Below are 19,861 nucleotides of genomic sequence, written 5' to 3'. Positions count from 1 at the left end.
ATTCGAACTGCCAACCTTCTGATTGGCAAGTCCAAGGCTCTGTGGTTTAACCCAAAGCACTACCCGCATCCCTTGTATCATGCTGAATATTCTGTGCTAAAAAGCTGCAATTCTGTGCTTGCTTGCTTTTCTTGCCCAGGACTGCAATATACAGAAAGTTGTGAGAACACAAAAAGATCTTTGTTGGACTGGACAAATGTTCAGCATCCTGCTTCTGTGGCATATGAGCATGGAAGCTCCACATAGTATACATAATCCTGCTTTTTACCAAGATTCGGCTCAATCTATTCAGTTCCAGGCTACTAGCTGGAGCACACATAAAGCAATAGCGGAGGGTAGCAGCAAGCCATTTGTCAAGATAATAAGGTGAAGCAGTTGAGATAATAAGCTTTTCAGCCAAGGCTAACTCAGTGCTGTAATCTTGCACCGCAAGGCTCCCTTTCAAAAGCTCTCCCTCCATCAGCCAGCAGACAAGTCCCCTTAGAGAGACTGATGAGTCACCACACTGAACTCCAATCCCCAAAAAACAAAAGCCCTGCATGTTTCTTAAAACCAAAGTTCTCGCTCGGTGTCTCTGCCTCAGTTTTAAAGTTAAAAAGGACAGAGGGATTGCTTTATGCAAGGAGAAGAAACTTCAGCTCATAGTAAAAAATAAAATGGCCCACACTGTAGCTAATTGGGAGGGACAGAAAGGTCCACTTCTGAAGTCTCCTCTCTGGTTCTTCTTGCTAGAAAATGTAATAAAGACCACCTTGGCTGTGAAACCTGCAAGACTTGCTCCCTCCCTTGCTGGCCTGGGAGGGCAGAGCCCAGATTGACTCCAGCTGCAAAATCTGAGGCTGCTGAAGAGAACAGAGATAATCTTGGCTGTCTCTTAGTGCAGACCCAGGTCATCGAGCCTGGGCTGCCAAGTCATCGCCTGCCATGAACCACCATTGGCAAAATTAGCAGCAACAGCAGCAGATATGTATTTTGCTTAAGAAAATATTTTATTCTCTTGCTAATTATACTGTTTTAAATGTGCATTTTATACTTGACTTCTTTTAATTAAGTTTTCTTTTGAAATGTATATATATATATATATATATATATATTTTGTTAACTTTGCTGCGTTAAATGTGCATTCTGTCCTTGACCTTCTTTTCTAACGTTTTAATTGGAAATCTTTTAAGATAATATTTTAGTTCCCTTTTAATTATGTTGCTTGGAATGTATACTTTATATTTTACTTTATTCTGTAATGTTTTATACTGGATTGTTTGATTTGATGAATTAATGTAGTTTGTAAATTGCTTTGAGATCTCCCCTCCTTAAAAATATAAAGTAATACAGAAGTGAAATGAATGATAAAAATTTTCTGAGGTTCAAATTTGTTCTTCATGCAGATTTTTTCCTGCATGATTGCTAGTTTTGGAAAGACATTTTGATTATATTACAACAATGTAATCCTGTGCTTCTTGACCTGGAAGTAAGCATCACTCGTGGGTCGTATTCCCAGTTACATGTCCATAAAATTGCAAACTATTGATAGGCTTACCTGTTCAGATGCTCCGTGGTAGTGCACTTTGGGATCGTTGCTGAAAGCTGGACGATACTTGTACATTGCAGGCGTGGGAGGGCTCATCAGTTTGGGTGAAAGGCTGCTCTCTGGTTGTGGGGAAGAGGAAAGAAAACTCACTTACTCTCTTTCATTCCACTAAGTCACGTTCTCTGGCTTCAACCTGCCCCCCTTTGGCTTTCTTCAGTTTTGATATATAAACAGACACCATATATTATTCCACAAGGTATAGTGTCTTTTACTATTCAGTGCCACTCAAGTTTAAAAGACAGAACAGAGGCCCTATTTTGAAGTAGAGGATCAGCAGCCTCCTCACTCCAGGACCTACAAGGCCAGAAGACATGGCTTTACGTAGCTCCTAGGCTCCTGATGTGGACAGCTTCCCTTCCACTAATGGAGTCCTCACCCCCAACATGCCATAGGAGCTAGTACCTGCAGCTTCAGGTAATGCCCCTTTAAATCCTATCCTCAGAGGGAGAGGGTTAACAGCAGGTCCAGACCATAAGGCCTCAGCATGCTGCTGAGACAACAGCTCTCCTTGGGTGAGCTCCAACCAGCCCTTGCCACAGTGATCTGTCCAGGGTCCTGAAAGACTTTGCTCTGCTTGCCTGATGCAATCCTTTGTAACCTATCTTGACTCTGCCCTGGACAATAGGATTCTGCTCTTCTAGTAAGTTCCACCACTTCAACCCAGCTTCCCCCGGGAACCTCAAGGCCAGCTGGGACAGTCACAGATAAGACAATAATTTGTTCATGTTGATGTGCAAGCATATGAAAGAAGCCCATGTGTAGTAGCACTGGATAAACAAGGTGTTCCCCTGGATAATTTACACTGAGCATACAAAACTGCCACTGAGCTACAGCTCCTTCGTGTTACAATGTGCAAAAGGATTTGGAGGTGGTGATAAAATGTTTGGCAGAGACTGGCATAGATGGAACAGAGCAGGTGAAGCAGGCAAGAGTCTCTGGCTGCCATTGGCTGATTTGTTTGGCTCTTCAGAGGGACAATGCAGTCAAAAAGGTCATAAGATGAGGAGAAGGGGACGCGACTAGGAAATGAATCAGGGGCTTGAGGAAAGTTAGGGAAAGCTGTGAAAACAGACTATTCTGTGATTCAATTTATACCCTACTTTTCTACAGACAGACACCCAAGACACCCAACTACCTTCATCAAGAGAAAATACTAGGACAAAAAAACCAAATATATCAGCATTGGGAGACACCAAGCAACCAAGACCAAAGGGGAACATCCCCCCCCTTTACCTTTTATTATTTGTACAAGCAAAGAAGCCATTTTGGCTGGTCCAGTTTTGTCATACAGGGATTTGGATGATGTTGGCGTAGGGATAGCTAAAATTAAAGATCCCTGTCTTTCTTTGAATCTTGTTACTCTATAAAGGAAAGAGGGGGTGGCCCAGAGGAACAGCAAAGGGATATCGGAGAACACCAGCCGGAGAACTATAAACTGCAGAGATGCAGGGTGGCGTTCAACTAAGTTTTACTCAAAAAAATAACAACAAAAAACCCCCTAAGTTTTACTCAGAGTAGACCTGCTGAATTTAATGAGCCTAACTTTGTTGCAATGATTTATGCCAGCAGGTCTACTCTGAGTAAAAATTAGCTGAATACCACCCACAGAATCACATTTTGATTTGAACAGTGTAGGTTGCTAGCTCTTATATAAAATACATAGGGTGCTGCCTTTTACCAAGCAAGAACACGGGTCCGTCTTGCTTCGTACTGTCTACACTGCCTGGCAGTGACTCCACACAGGTCTTTCCAAACCTTCCCTGTAAAAGGTAAAGGTAAAGGGACCCCTGACCATTAGGTCCAGTCATGGACAACTCTGGGGTTGCGGCGCTCATCTCACTTTATTGGCTGAGGGAGCCGGCGTACGGCTTCCAGGTCATGTGGCCAGCATGACTAAGCCGCTTCTGGCGAACCAGAGCAGTGCATGGAAACGGCGTTTACCTTCCCGCCGGAGCAGTACCTATTTATCTACTTGCACTTTGATGTGCTTTCGAACTGCTAGGTTGGCAGGAGCAGGGACCGAGCAAAGGGAGCTCACCCCATCATGGGGATCCGAACAGCCGACCTTCTGATTGGCAAGAAGACTCTGTGGTTTAATCCACAGCGCCACCCGCGTCCTTCCCTGTAGATAGCGGCAACTGAACTTGGGACCATTTCCTGACAAAGCGTGTGCTCTTCCACTGAGAGGTGGCCCTTCCCTGTAAAGTGGGGGGTGGCTAACCTGGGCCCCCCAGATGTTGGACTCTAACTCACTTCAGCATTGATGTCCATGAGCATGGTCAGCGGCCAGGGATAACAAAAGCTGGGAGTCTAACAACATCTGGAGGGCTACAGGCTAGTTAGAAGATGTGGGTCTAATGCTGAAAGTGGTGGGTTCCACCCCCCCCATATTATAACATCACTCTGAAGCTCTCTTTTACCAAGTCAGACCATTGATTGAGCGAGCCCAGTCTGCTCCTAATGGCAGTAGCTCTCTAAGGCTTCAGGTGGATAAAGGTGTTTCTCACCACCTGCTATGAGTGCCAGCTTCAACTTTGAGCCGGTGCCAACGACTGAGCTCAACCTCTTCAACCCCGACTGGGCCAGGCGAGCTGGGAAAGCACTTCCCTCCGCCGCAGGGAAGCAGGTCTAAGTGCAATGGACTCACAACTTTGAGCTGTGAGCACCAAACTCAATGCCAAAGTCAGCAGAGCACAGCAGAGGATGAACTACACGGATGACGAATCTGAAGCATAACTTCTTTATCCTTTACAGCTACTGCAAACTAAAAATGAACTAGAAACTAATGGAGGCTACTGGACTGCATGAGTGTTACGGTTGCCTAAGCCGTCATCTTTAGACAGATAACACTCACACTCCCACAGAGTCAGGCTGGAGCGGAAGAAGCGATGAGCAGATTCTGCCCCTCCTTTCTGAAAACATTGTCAGGAGATTCTTGCAATGGGACGGGTGAAATATCCACAATGAGATCTTTTTAACCAGAGAGGATTGAGATTTAACCTAGGACCTCATGCACACGAGACATGTGCTTGGCTATGTCCCCTTTGCCAACTGGACAGTGTTTTCTGGATCACAGCTACCAACTCAACCTATGTTCACATTCTAGCAGAAAGGAAGTTTCAAGAGACCAAAGATATTTTCCCTGGTTTTAAACGTACAAAGCACAAAACAGGGCACTTTACCTTCGCTGCTCCCCAGCTCACTGTACTTGCTGGAATCTCCTTTGGGGGGTAGAGGAGGCTGAATATCCATGGTTTTATCTTCCAGCCCTTCCAGGCTAACTTTAGACTGAAAATAACCACAAAGCAAATGAGGTCTTCCATACCATACCAGAGAGTGCGGCATAGAAGTTGCACAATCTCTTCAAGCAAGGAGGTCGATTCCAACCATGCCATTTTGCAGGCATTTGGCAATGTTTCAAATTACTTCTCCAAATTGTCAGGGTGCAAATGAAAACACTTATGAGCTAATGCCTGGATTTCTCCTAGATTTGGTTCATAAGTGCACAGAGCCCCCAGAATTCATATCCCTGAATTACTCGGCTGTGTAACACATTACTGGTTTAAAAAGCAGCTAGGTGGTTGTTCTTCTCAATTCAGAGCAAAACTGGTTTGTGTCTGGGGTGTGTGTGTATGTGTGGGCACCAGCATGCAGCATTTCATAAGAAACAGCGAGATAGATACAGGGTAGATATAGATTCTTTTCAAACTTGCAGTGGACTTCACTGGATGCAGAATTAACAGGAGTGCATACACAGTCCTAGAATCTTTTGATCACATTTCCATCTGTTTTCCTACTAGCTTTGAGAGGTAGCAACATGCTTAGTAAACAAACTAATGAATGAGATTATATATTTATGCCGCACACACAAGCATTTTTATTTCAAGTAATTAGCCTGAAATTATTATTTCCCTCCGCCTGCATTTCTAGTACCTGTTAGAATTCCAGCTCAATCCATAAACAAGCATTCAAAGGAAAACTCAGTCTTTAAACCACTCTGATTGCAAATACAATTAAAGGGTTAGGTCCAAACTATTTCTTTTATTTTGGATTGCATCCAGCTAAATTCCATTCTGTTTAACTTAATGCTCCTGAATGAATCATGTCTATCAGTTTCAAGTGTCTAGCATTACAGTGGTAACTTGGTTGTCAAACAGTTTGGCTCCTGAACAAATCGGCTCCTGAACACCGCAAACCCAGAAGTAAGTGTTTCGGTTTGTGAACATTTTTTGGAACTAGAACTTCCGATGCGGCTTCCGATTGAGTGCAGGAAGCTCCTACAGCCAATTGGAAGCTGTACCTTGGTTTTTGAACAGTTCCAGGAGTCAAATGGAATCCCAGAATGGATTAAGTTTGACAGCCAAGGTACCACTGTATTTTACTTATCACCATGAGGTCCCAGGGCAAGTTACAACAATATAGAATTATAGAATAACAAACGGAACAGGTACAATCATAGAACAAAGAAAACAGCCCATCACTTGTGCCCTATTATTGCATCAATTATTATATTGCATCAATTATTATATTGCATCAATTATTATTGCATCAATTATTATATTGCATCAATTATTATTGCATCAATTATTGCATCAATGACATGTTGCAGAATATACCTGCCCCAAGTCTATGATGCCATGAATGCTTTACCTTGCTCCGGTTGAGATTGGCTTGGATGCCATTGTCGCTTATCTTCACTGTGATCTGTCGCTCAGTTAAGTCTGGTCTCAGGAACGGTGGTTTCACACTTACGGGCTGTTTCTTCTTTGGCTCAACAATGTACCTGAGAAAGTATGTAAGCAATTCTCCTTTGAAGACAAAGTCTTCTTGGCATGCATCAGCTTTCCCCAACCTGGTGCCCACATCCAGATGCTTTGGACTGCAACTCTCATCAGATTCTGCCTTAACAGATCTGTTTATGGGCTTTAGATAATTCATTATGTCTGCGAACTTTAAACCGCTTGGGGTTTTATAATAATCAAGCAGCATCAAAATGCTGTGAAATAAAAATGTTTGAAATTGGAGAAAATCATTCCAAAGGAGAGAAAAAAGTATATGGGTTTTAGCTGATTAATCTATTAAATCTGCTAACGTTGGAAATTGGAGGAAAAAACAATCATTCTGAAGGGGGAAAGGACATGGTTTTAGTTGATTAATCCATTAAATCTGCGTACACTGGGAATTGGAGAAAATGCAATCATTTCAAAGGAGAAAAAAGTATATGGGTTTTTTGTTGATTGATCTATTAAATCTGCTTACAATTGAAATTGGTGGTGGCGGGGGGGGGGACAGTAATTTTGAAGGAAGAAAGTATATGGTTTTAGTTGATTAATCCATTAAAACGGCATACAGTGGAAATTGGAGAAAAAGCAATAATTCTAAAGAGGGGGAAAGTATATAGGATATAATTTTTGTTTTTAAGATTATGACGCCTGCCATGAGAAAGGCATCATTATTGGAGAGGCATTCTCTCCTGCCTCTTCTAAGATGACACCTCCGGTGAAACATGCAGGATTATATTTATTTAATACAAGCATATTTTAAGAAAACCTTAAGGTTGTTAGCACCATCTTCAAAGAGGCATCACCTCCTATGCGAGAGAAGAGAGGGGAAACCTTTTCTGAGCCACTGATATGTTCCCTCCACCCACCACATGTGAATAAGTCAAGGAGGTAGATTTGAAACAGGCTGTCCAGGCCCAAAGTTGACTTTTGCACACACTAAACACAGTGGGGATTCACCCTTGGTCAGTAGCTAGAGTTTCATATGTCTCTCCTCCTAGCTTACCTGGGTGCCAGAGGGCTGCAGAGAACGTGTTCCACATTACCGCAGCATCCTCGAGTGAAAGGATTTACTCCCCCACGGAACTTACCCGTCACCTGGAATTATAACATTCAGGGCACTTTGAACAGGTACGTGAAGCATCGATCAACCCTTTAGAAACCAACAACACATCGATCACCTGTGCCCCATATCATAAGACCTTAAGAAGGATCCTGCTTGCTCAGACCAGAGATCCATCTAGCACAGCGTTCTCTTTCCAGCAATGGCCAACTCGGTGCTTCCAGAAATTCTACGTGCCAGAAAAGACTGGCCTTCCCCAAACTGGTTCCCCTTAGATCAGGCATGGCCAAACTTGGCCCTCCAGCTGTTTTGGGACTACAACTCCCATCATCCTTAGCTAACAGGACCAGTGGTCAGGGATGATGGGAACTGTAGTCCCCAAACAGCTGGAGGGCCAAGTTTGGCCATGCCTGCCTTAGATGTTTGTTGGAACTCCATTTCCCATCAGCCACAGCTAGCATGACAGTGGTCACAGATGATGGAAACTGTAGTCCCACCAACATCTAGAGGCAACTAAGTTGGGGAAGACTACAATAAACCTCTCCCAGCAGCCCACAGCAGTTCCTAGCTGCCTTTAAAATAAAATTTAAATAGCAAAGCTCCTTGGGGAGCGAGGGAGTACTTACTTTCCTTTCCCCTGCCTGTCATTTCCCTGCCCTAAAGCCCCCACCCCCTTTCCCATTTTCCTCCCACATGTAGGGGAAAGCTGTTTTTTGGCTTTATTTACATAAACCCTACTGGCAAAGGTGGGCAGCAGAAGTTCAGTGAAAAATTCTGAGAGCATGTTATGGCCTAAGAGAAAATTATATGAGAAGGATATATCAATGGTATCTAACACCGAGTAAATTGGCAAAAATGTATAAATCTAAATCAAATAAGTGTTGGAAATGTAAAGAGAAAGAAGGTTATTTTTATCATATGTGGTGGTTTTGTAGTAAGGCTAAAACTTACTGGGAAATGATATATAATGAATGGAAAAGGGTGTTTAAAATAACATTTGTAAAAACAAACAAACCTAGAAGCTTTCCTTTTGGGAATTATAGGGACAGAACTACCCAAACTGTAAGGAAACGTATTCATGAATGCTACTATAGCATCAAGAATGTTACTTGCCCCCAAATGGAAAGAAGTAAAAGTCCCAGCAGGAAGAATGGATACAAAAACTTATGGAATATGCAGAAATGGCAAAACTTACCAGAAGAATAAGAAATCAAGATAACAAACTTTTTATAAAAGAATGGAAATGGTTTATTGACTGTTTACAGACAAATTGTAAACTGATAAGAACTTTGGCAGGATTACTGTAATAACCTGCAGTTTCATAAGAGTATATATTTAAAGTAGACGAATAAAGGAACAAATTAAGTTAATCTGGATAGGCCGAAGATATTAAAAACAAATTTAAGGAACTGCAGAAAGAGGGGGAAAGAAGTCAGGGTTTGAAATGGTGTTGCCGAACTACAGCTTCCATCATCGCTGGCCATTGGCTGCATGTGCAGGGGCTGATGGGAACTGCAGTTCAAGCACACCTGGAGGCCACATGTTTCCATGGAAATATACATTACCATGCAAATTCCTGCTTTTATCTATCTGCTGTTTGCATCTTTGAATGTGTTTATTGTGTCGCTGAGTTCCTCTAGGCAAACTGTTTATTGAGCATCCACCTCTGACTTGCTTATACAGAGCTTGTTTGGAGATGATAAGATGTCTGCTCTTTATTGAACGCTAATCAATCATTACCTTACGCTTTTTTGTGCATTCCCCTGTCACTTTCATAAGTGGAAAAAAATCAAATGAAAATGCAGGTTTGTTGCAACAGAGAGCGACAGAGTGCGACTTTAACTGTGCAAACCCAAATTTCCAGAACACAATTGAATCCCTCCCCCAAAATAATGGTAATCTGGATGTGATCTTTAATATTTACATGTATGCTGCCTGGCTAATGCAGTCTAAGGGCAGGGTATACATTTTTACTACTACTACTACTACTACTACTGCTGCTAATAATAATAATAATAATAATAATAATAATAATAATAATAATAATAATGCCATCTTACCTGTTCATTAGTAGTGCGTCCCCGGGCCACTAAAACAATATGGAAACCTGTGAGACCAATGACTGGAATAAAGAACAAACCCGCCACACACATGACAGCCATACTGTATGCTTGCATTAAGGAAATTCTCTACTTCAGGGTGAAGAAATGACTGAAGGAGAAGAAAAAATAACCTGGAATATAATCGTCCTCCATTTGGGAGCAGGGAAGACCCAGTGAAACTTATTTCCCTCCATTTGTTTGTCCTCCGGCAAATACCAGTTGGCGGTATACTGCCTTTGACTACGGAGATTTTACTTAGCTTTCTTCTTCATTATCATAATTTATTATTGATAAAAGTGCCTAAAAATACACTAAGAACTTTAGAGGAATAAAAACTATCAGGCCCTGGGCCTGCAGGCTCACAATCTAGAAAACAAAACACAAAAGGGAACAGAATTACCGTATTTTTCACTCTATAGGACGCACCGGAAGATAAGATGCACCAAGTTTGGGGGGGAGGAAACAAGAAGAAAAAATTATGAACTCCAGAAGCCAGAACAGCAAGAGGGATCTGGCTTCTGGGATAGCCTCTTGATGTTCTGGCTTCGGGGACAGCCTTTGCAGCCTCCACAGGGCAGCGGGGTGAAGGCACCCTGCTGCCCGGCAGAGGCTTTGCACACAGCCATCCCCAAGCTAGAACAGCGAGGTGGAGCGCTGCGCAGCGCTCCGTCTCACTGTTCTGGCTTTGGGCTTAGCTGCGCAGCCTGCATTTGCTCCGTAAGACGCACACACATTTTCCCTTACTTTTTAGAAGGGAAAAAGTGCGTCCTATAGAGCGAAAAATACGGTAGAAGGAAGAAAGGGAAAACTCTGCACTAGCTGGGAGAGAGACTGGTCTGTTTCAAAACACAACACTAAGCCAAAGCATGGCTAAGGGTGAACGATGGAGTGTGCTAATACGCTGAGTGCAACTGCTTTGCAACTCGCCTTGCGCCCAGCTGGAAATATGAGAAACGAACATAGGAAGCTACTTTATATTGGGTCAGACTCCTTGGCCATCTAGTTCAGTATTTCCTACACTGATGGGCAGCAGCGTTTTAGGATTTCAGATGGGAGTTTGGGGCCTTGATGCTGAGGATCGAACCTGGCGCCATTTGCAGGCAGTGTAGGTTCTCTGATGAATAATAATAATAATAATAATAATAATAATAATAATAATAATAATAAATTTTATTTATATCCCGCCCTCCCCAGCCGAAGCCGGGCTCAGGGCAGCTAACAACAATAAAATAGTACAACATTCTAAAATCATTTCATTATAAAATTAATTCAAATCAAATTGATGGCAACCATTAGGCTAAAGTTCTGTGAAGATTGCCAAAGGAGGAAGTCAGGCTGTGCCCTGACCAAAGGCCTGGTGGAACAGCTCTGTCTTGCAGGCCCTGCGGAAAGATGTCAAGTCCCACAGGGCCCCAGTCTCTTGGAGCCACAGCCGAAAAAGCCCTGGCTCTGGTTGAGGCCAGCCTAACCTCTCTGTGGCCTGGGACCTTCAGGATGTTTTTGTTTGAAGACCGTAAGTTCCTCTGTGGGACATACCAGGAGAGGCGGTCCCACAGGTACGAGGGCCCTAGGCCGTATAGGGCTTTGAAAGTTAAAACCAGCACCTTAAACCTGATCCTGTACCCCACCGGGAGCCAGTGCAGCTAACATTGAGCCACAGCCTTTCTCCAGCAGAAACAGAGGAGGTCAGGAGGGCTTTTGGACTCTGTAACTCTGCATCATGCCATGTTGGCTGACAGCTGTGTAAAACATCTGCACCAGGGATGGAGAACCTAGGACCCTCCATGGGTTATTTGGGCTGCAGAACTCCCATCATCCCCAATCACTGGCCATGAGGCTGGGAAAAGTCGTAGAACTACCATGACCGAAGGGCCAGCTGTTTGTGCAAGTCCTAAGACAGGCCCCATCTGCCCGGTTCCTTCTGCACAGTTCTTGAACATCCCAAACACCGAAGGAAGGATACGTGATGGCTGTGGGCGCCGCCCCCAGCTTCTGCGCATGGTGTAAAACATAGATAAGCCCAAAGCTGAACACTCCAATCATGTGGGCGCTTAAGGACAGCAAGAAAAGGAAAAAATATCGGTAGTTCCTCCGTCCTATGCAGTTATTAACCCAAGGGCAGTGATGGTCAAAATCCTTGCAAAGAAATGAAGAGACACAGCATAACAGACAGCTACGGAAAGAAGCAACGTTATCACAGATGCCACCCAAAATTTCCAACTTTGATTTGCCCGGTATTTAGTTGGCAACAACAAAACCACAGAATCCGGCTGGATTGCACTGTTTTGAGACTCTTGAGCTTTTCGTTATTTTTAAACTTGGTCCTAGGTCCCATTGCTTAGAAAAAAGGAACACAGGAAGCTCCCTTGCAGCGAGTCAGACCACTGGTCCATCTAGCTCAGAAATGTCGACACTGACTGGCAGTAACTTTCCTGGGTTTCAGGTAGGTACACCAGGGATTGAACCTGCGACCTTCTGCATGCAAAGCAGATGCTCTACCACTGAGCTATGGCCCTTCCTGTCAAAGAGAGACCCAAGGAGAAAGTGGACTTCTATGGAAAGAGAAAATGTGGGTTGATTATATCTGCATCATAGTTTGGTATGTGGCAGGGTAATTACCATAGTTTTCGCTCTATAAGATGCTCCAGACCACAAGACGCACCTAGTTTTTGGAGGAGGAAAACAAGGGGGGGGGGAATTCTGAATCTCAGAAGCCAGAACAGCAAGAGGGATCGCTGCGCAGTGAAAGCAGTGATCCCTCTTCCTGTTGTGGCTTCTGGGATAGCTGCGCAGCCGGCATTCACTCCATAAGACGCACACACATTTCCCCCTAACTTTTTAGGAGGGAAAAAGTGAGTCTTATAGAGCCAAAAACAAGGTACCTGATGGCTTCACCCCATGTCCAGGTAGAAGATGAATTCTCTGCCTCCCCACCAACACCACTTTAAGTTAAACAGCGGAAAGCTAAGCTTTCACGCTCACATTTTCCTGAACTGTACATACGGTAACTTGGTTTCTAATTTGAACAGTAGAAAGTGTGCTGTAGTGTTGCTTGTCAACAACACTAAGGTGGAGAACAGCAATATAAAAGCAGACTTTTTCAAACTTGGGGCCCCCAAACACTACTGGACTACAATTCCCATCAGCCCCAGACAGCTTAAGTTAATGTCTAGGGATGATGGGATATGCAGTCAAAAAAACCCCTGGCAACCCAAGGTTGGAAGACGCTGCTCTAGATATTGCCTCATTCTGGAGCATTGGTGGTGGAGTGGTGGTGGAGATGGCAGTCATCATTCAATATTGTAACCAACTTATTTCTTCTCTCCCTCTATCTCTTAATGGTTGATAAAAAAAATAGCAGCCATCATAGGAACATGGCAGCCTGCGCAGCTGGTGGCAGCAACCCCTCTCTCCCAGCAATGCCCATGAAAAGTGGCAACTTCTGGGGCATTCTGGGAAAATAATGTGGCAGCCATCAGAAGGCACCTGCAAAATTTAGGCCCACTGCCTATCCCCAAATGACCGGGTACAAATGAGCTGTTGCAAACAAGCCCAATTGTTACTCGTGGGATTAGTGTTGAATGTAGGGCCTCATTTGGCTCAATCTTTCATTCATTACCAAACGACTGTGTGCCCCTACTGCAGGGCACTATATTGAGTCGCATGCCCTGCCCGTTGCCATCCTTTCCAAGACAAGTTTTGTGGGACGGAGGGAGGTCTACCTGCTCAAGGGCCCGCCAAAAACTGGAGCCAACTGAACGGCAGCATGCAAAATTCAGGCATGTGTGGACAGAACCAATTTATCCCCCGTGCCGCTGGAAATGGAAGCCTAGGCTTGTCTTGTGCAAGTAGAATGGTTGTGGGGACTGGCTGTCTCCAGCATTTGCTATCTCACCCTGCAGCCTTTAAATTATGCTTTCCATTGGAAGTGATTGTGAAATTTAAAACCTGGATGTGAATGAAACAAATGCATGACAACTCTTGCCTTTTAAAGGGAGCCTCTGGATTGAAACGCCAATAAAGGCTTCGTTGTGACCAAGTCTCCTGGCACCAGCGTGATACATAAGCACATAGGAGTTTCACCTTGCCAAAAAGGGAGGGGGAAATCAATAGACGGCTTGGTCTGATGACAAAGCTTATTGATTCAAGGTTTGTTAATGGCTCTGCTTATTCTCCTCGGTAAGCAATCAAAGCTTAATAATGTAGGAATGCTGTCTGCTACAGCAAACCAGGATGGGAAGTGATGAGAGATGGTCTGCATTATGTCTCACTCGGAAAACTGGGAGGAAAAAAAGGACACCTGGTTTCCTTGTGCTTCCTCGGGGGAAAGCTTGTAGGGCAACCTCCCCTAACCTGGATGCCTGCCAGATGTTGTTGGACTACAAGTCCCATCAGTCCCACCCAGCATGGTCAATGTTCAGGGATGATGGGTGTTGTAGTCCAGCACCTGGCCACAGTTTCCCTATCCCTGCCCTCATGGAAGGTTGGCCTCAGTGAGTGCACTTCCACAGTGAGCTTCCTGCTCAGATTAGGGCTTTCTCTTGTGCAAATGGCTCTTTCAAATTCTAGTTCAACATCATCTAGTTCAAGGGCGGAGAATGTAATGCCCTCCAGACAGCTCACATCCATTCCAGCCAGCATGGCCTATGTCAGGAATCATGGGAGTTGCAGTCTAACACCTGGGTCTTGAAACAGGCTGAGTGAACAGGCATTGAATCCAATGCTTTTTGAATCTGGTGTCTTTTCCTGTTGCTGTGCAGGGTGGCAGAAAAAGGTGGGAAATTTTAAAAAGTGCCACATTCAAGCAGAGGCTGGAAAGGAAGTAGATTCTTTCTTTCTTTTTTAATTTGGCACTGTGGCTTATCTATCTATATCTATCTATCTATCTATCTATCTATCTATCTATCTAGCTATCTAGCTATCTAGCTATCTAGCTATCTAGCTATCTAGCTATCTAGCTATCATCTATCATCTATCTATCTATCTATCATCTATCTATCTATCTATCATCTATCTATCATCTATCTATCTATCTATCTATTTATCATCTATCTAATCTATCTATCATCTATCTATCTATCTATCTATCTATCTATCTATCTATCTATCATCTATCTAATCTATCTATCATCTATCTATCTATCTATCATCTATCTATCTATCATCTATCTATCTATCATCTATCTATCTATCTATCTATCTATCTATCTATCTATCTATCTATCATCTATCTATCTATCTATCTATCTATTTATCATCTATCTAATCTATCTATCATCTATCTATCTATCTATCTATCTATCTATCATCTATCTAATCTATCTATCATCTATCTATCATCTATCTATCTATCTATCTATCTATCTATCTATCTATCTATCTATCATCTATCTATCATCTATCTATCATCTATCTGTCTGTCTGTCTGTCTATCATCTTTCTATCTATCATCTATCAATCTGATTCATATACCACCTTTCTGCCAAGGCACCTAAGGCGGTTTACAAGTTTAAAACATTGAAACAACTGCATTGTCTAATATGTAGAGTGACAGAGTCATCTCAGGCCACTGGGAGCTGATGATGTACGGTATGTCCTCCCTGCTCTGGGCTCCTCACTTCTGCCTTCCCTGAGGCCACACAGATCAGGATAGCCATATGACATCAGGTGATGGGCAGATGGGTATTCCCTCCCCCCAAAAAACCACCTGGGAGGCTGGAGGTTCTTCACCACTGGACCAGATGATCTCCACATTCCCTTCCATTGTCATTAAGTTCAGCAGGTGTTAAGACTTCAAAAATTCTATGATAATACTTCACTAAATACAATATAATAAAGAATTATATGGCTCCAATATAGCACAATATCGACACCTGTTGAACCTCATGAGAATGTTGCTTTCTAAAATGTATAAACTAATATTAGAATGGCATACAAAAGATGAACAGGTTAAATTGGTTAAGATACACTGGGCGAGGGACTTTGGACATAATATACAACTTATAGCATGTGAGAGGTTATGGAACTGGGATTTGAAGTTTACAGCATATTATACTTTACATTTAAAATTACACTGAAATGATGCACTGTTGGTACTTCTAGTAAAATATATAAAACAAGGTCAAATACATACTGGAAATGTAAGGAAAAAGAAGGTGCCTTTTATCACATGTGGTGGACTTGTAAAGTAGTAAAAGAATTTTGGGAAACGGTATATAATGAACTAAGGACGCGGGTGGCACTGTGGTCTAAACCACAGAGCCTAGGGCTTGCTGGTCAGAATGTCCACGGTTCGAATCCCTGCAATGGGTTGAGCTCCCGTTGCTCAGTCCCTGCTCCTGCCAACCTAGCAGTTCGAAAGCACGTCAAAGTGCAAGTAGATAAACAGGTACCGCTCCGGCGGGAAGGTAAATGGCGTTTCCGTGCACTCCGTGCACTGCTCTGGTTTTGCCAGAAGCGGTGTAGTCATGCTGGCCACATGACCCGGAAAAACTGACTGCGGACAAACATCGGCTCCCTCAGCCAGTAAAGCGAGATGAGCACTGCAACCCCAGAGTCGTTCGCGACTGGACTTAACTGTCAGGGGTCCTTTACCTTTTTTTATATAATGAACTGGAGAAAAATCTTTAAAATAACCTTTTCTAAAAAAAACCCCAAAGCTTTCCTTCCAGGAATTCTAGGTACCGAAATACCAATGGATCAGAAAAGACTATTTATGTATGCGACCACTGCTGCTCGGATGTTACTTGTCCAGAGATGGAAAGAAGACATAGTCCCTACCAGGGAAGAATGGCAAATTAAACTGATGAAATATGCCAAAATGACTGGAAGAATTAGAAATAAGGAAGACACAAATTTTAATAAGGAATGGGGAAAGCATATAATTTATCATTGTAAGCAATTAATATTATTAATAGGATTAGAATGAAACTTGTAGTTTAATGTTGACCTTTGGTTGTAAAGGAGATTTAACAGACTGGGATTAATAGACAGGTTGCAGGAGGAAAAAAGTTAACATAAGGACCCACAAAGGGGAGGAGGGAAGTTCAGGAGAATCTATGGAATTCTCTTTTTATTTTGGTTGTTTGATAATTGTAAATTTCAAAATTAAGAAAATTTTAATTTTTTTAAAAGAGCATGTTGAAACCCGCTTAAAGGTTTGTTAGGGTTGGTTTTTTTTAATTGCTGTTAGAATTAAAATCCTGTTCTTATTTCTCAGAGAATGAATTCTGCTCTGTTAGTTTTCATTGCGACCGATCTTGTGATTACAGTCAGAATGCTTTACAATTGTCTCTGGCTGCCTTTGACACCTCGCTTAATGAGTTTCTGCTTATTACAACTGATTAGATTTCCCCTCCCTTTTTAATTACACAGTTGACTACTTTTAAACATTGTGTTAAAGACTTAAGAGTGCTTTCTTACTCTTACTTTCTTAGAAGTAAGTCCTATTGAGTTCAGTGGGGTTAGCATTACAACTTTAGTCAACCAGCTGATGGAAAGAAATGGCCTCACAACAGAAATGACCCCGAATAATTTTGGTATGGAGGACAGCTACACCTTGCCTGACAGCAACATCCTGGAGTCACAGTTCTCCAGTTCTCTAGTTTACAAACAACATTTCCTTGTCTTTTTGGCTGCATTCTTCACCAGATCAGGCTAGAAATCTCCACTATACTTTGCTATTAGGGGGCTGAAGCTAAAAAAGAAAAGAAAAAAGGAACAGTCCTGACCTCACCAAAAAAAGTCAATGGCTGAAAAAGTATATTGAACCCAGGGATTCAAGCTCAATGCTGTTGAGCCAAATATTCATGCTAAATACTACCACCATACATTTTTATATCAATGCAGGATCCCAGGATGGTATGCAACATTAAAAAACAAACAAAAGCAAAATTAAACTAGTTAAAACTAAGCTATGATTTCCCTCTCCGCAAAATGCTCAAGGATACAGTCAAACCTTGGTTCTCGAACGGCTCCATTTTTGAACGTTTCAGCTCCCAAATGCCAAAACGCGGAAGTAAATGCTCCAATTTTCGAATGTTTTTTTGGAACCCGAACGTCTGCCACGGATTCCGCTTGAGTGCAAGAAGCTCTTGCAACCAATCAGAAGCCACGGCTCAGTCGTCGAACGTTTCAGATGTTGAACCGTCTTCTGGAACGGGTTACGTTCAACAACCCAGGTTGGACTGTACTGGGGAGTCATATTTTGTTATGGCTCCACCACGGAGCTAGAGTCTCTTCCCCCAAAGTGGGCAGGGGGGCCTTGTCCTACCTCAACACAATTGTCACAGACGCTGCAATGGGAACAGCGCGGAGGGCGGTAGAAATGGCAGGTGGCGCACCACTTCATCCGTACTTGGATCCCTTTAATCTCCACGTTCTTGTAGAGTGGAGCTCGGAAGTCGTCGTCTTTATCCTCGTCTTCGTCTGCTGCTCAAAGGTTTCAACCCCATCCGCGGGAAAGGAGGAGAAAACACATGGTTAGATGGAGGCAGAAGATGGTTAGCACCAAACCACTAAGAGCACAGCACAACGTAATACAGAGCAACACAATGGGAATCTGCCTGGTACCAAGTCAGACTATTGGAGCATCTAGATCAGTACTTCCTACACTGCCACTGTTGGGTTTTCCAGCAGAGTTCTCTCCCAGCCCCAGCTGGAGATGCCAGGGACTGAAACATGGACCTTCTGCATGCAAAGAAGCTGCTCTAGCGCAGCTCTGGCCCTTCACCACTGTCTAGGCAAGAGGATGCAGTCACTGAACTATAGCCCTACCAGTGAGAGCCAGTGTGGTGTAGTGGTTAAGAGGGGTAGTCTCGTAATCTGGGGAACCGGGTTCGCGTCTCCGCTCCTCCACATGCAGCTGCTGGGTGACCTTGGGCTAGTCACACTTCTTTGAAGTCTCTCAGCCCCGCTCACCTCACAGAGTGTTTGTTGTGGGGGAGGAAGGGAAAGGAGAATGTTAGCCGCTTTGAGACTCCTTAAAGGGAGTGAAAGGCGGGATATCAAATCCAAACTCTTCTTCTTCTCTACCAGTGACACACAGCTGGAACGGGGAAGAGAGGAGAGTCCCCGGGCGCGCCAGCCTTAAATGTGTTAGGCCACGCCTCCCCGGCCCTCCGATTGGCTGGCCGGGGTGGTGACGCTCCTGAGGATTCCCCTGCTCTTGCGGGGGCTGTGAGCCAGCCCCCACGTGCGTGGGGAGGGGGTGGGCCCACAACCCCACCTCCTCTCCAGCTCGGAAGTGGCTTTGTCGAATGGCTTGGCTCCCGAACAAATCGGCTCCCGAACGCCACAAACCCTGGAGTAAGTGTTCTGGTTTGCGAATGTTTTTTGGAAGCCGAACTTCCAACGCAGCTTCTGCAGCTTCCAATTGGCTGCAGGAAGCTCCTGCAGCCAATCGGAAGCTGCGCCTTGGTTTTCGAACAGTTCCGGGGGGGGCGAACGGACTCCCGGAACAGATTAACTATGACAACCAAGGTACCACTGTAGTCTGATCATTGGGAACAGAGGGAAGGATACATTAAACTCATGTCTAAACTGTACAGTCACATTCACACCACGTATTTCAAGCGCATGGCTTCGCCCAAATAATCCTGGGATCCTGTGGTTTGTTAAGGCTGCTTCTGTTGCCAGGATTCTTTGGGGGGAAGTCATGTGCTTTAAATCTAAGGTGTGGAAGTGCAAATAAATAAATAAAAACCCCAGCACATTAAAAATCAGAATATCAAGGGAGAAGGCTAGGCTAACATAACCCTTCTTCCTCACATCCCAGTTTATATATTCAGTGTTTTCTGCTCTTAAAAATACATATTCCATGGAGTGCCCACCTGCAGAATAAATTTACCTCCCTCGTCTACCATTTGTGACAGGCTTGGCGTCACTAGGAAATCTCAGCAGAGGTAACACATTGAATAAAACCTAAAACCCAGAAAAACAAACATCAGCAGCGATTGCACTAAAGGCTCCTGAGAAAGTAGGAACAAGCCGCTAGTTTCATGACTTAAAAGGATAGACACTTCAAAAGAAAGAGACTAAGGTACCCAGACAAGAATCTGCATAGTGTTTACCAGCACATCTCCCATCAAACGTGATAAAAGCTGGCATGTTGCATGAGTTGAAGCCAGACACACACATCTGACAAGAGCATTTGTCGCTGTTCACAACAGCAATCCGTTGCAAATAAACAATGAACGATCCTATTTGGGATACGGGTGACTAACACATCTAAATAACAACAACAACAACTCCAATATACCAGAGATGGGGAATCTGTGCCCTTCTAGATGTTACTGAATTACAACTCCCATCTGCCCATCCTTGATAT

At 43.6% G+C, this 19,861-nt stretch overlaps 1 protein-coding gene and 1 long non-coding RNA gene across 2 annotated transcripts in view; one reads left to right on the top strand and one right to left on the bottom strand.

Annotated features, from left to right (window-relative positions):
- Positions 1-19,861, bottom strand: part of ZDHHC8 (zDHHC palmitoyltransferase 8) — a 137,121-nt gene that overhangs the window by 12,478 nt on the left and 104,782 nt on the right. The window contains exons 3-9 of the mRNA XM_081842771.1: positions 17,807-17,964; positions 11,498-11,670; positions 9,493-9,595; positions 7,376-7,467; positions 6,239-6,371; positions 4,771-4,876; positions 1,538-1,647 (exon numbers count right to left, since the gene is read on the bottom strand). Of these exons, the coding sequence (XP_081698897.1) occupies positions 1,538-1,647; positions 4,771-4,876; positions 6,239-6,371; positions 7,376-7,467; positions 9,493-9,595; positions 11,498-11,670; positions 17,807-17,964 (875 nt within the window). The remainder of the gene's footprint in view (positions 1-1,537; positions 1,648-4,770; positions 4,877-6,238; positions 6,372-7,375; positions 7,468-9,492; positions 9,596-11,497; positions 11,671-17,806; positions 17,965-19,861) is intronic.
- The window catches only part of LOC309330948, a 138,582-nt gene that overhangs the window by 22,583 nt on the left and 96,138 nt on the right, over positions 1-19,861 (top strand). The gene's annotated exons all lie outside the window — the stretch shown is intronic.

The sequence above is a fragment of the Podarcis erhardii genome (genome assembly GCF_964252035.2).
Source record: "Podarcis erhardii genome assembly, chromosome: 15".
NCBI lineage: Eukaryota > Metazoa > Chordata > Lepidosauria > Squamata > Lacertidae > Podarcis > Podarcis erhardii.
This window is presented reverse-complemented; position numbering and strand designations above follow the sequence as displayed.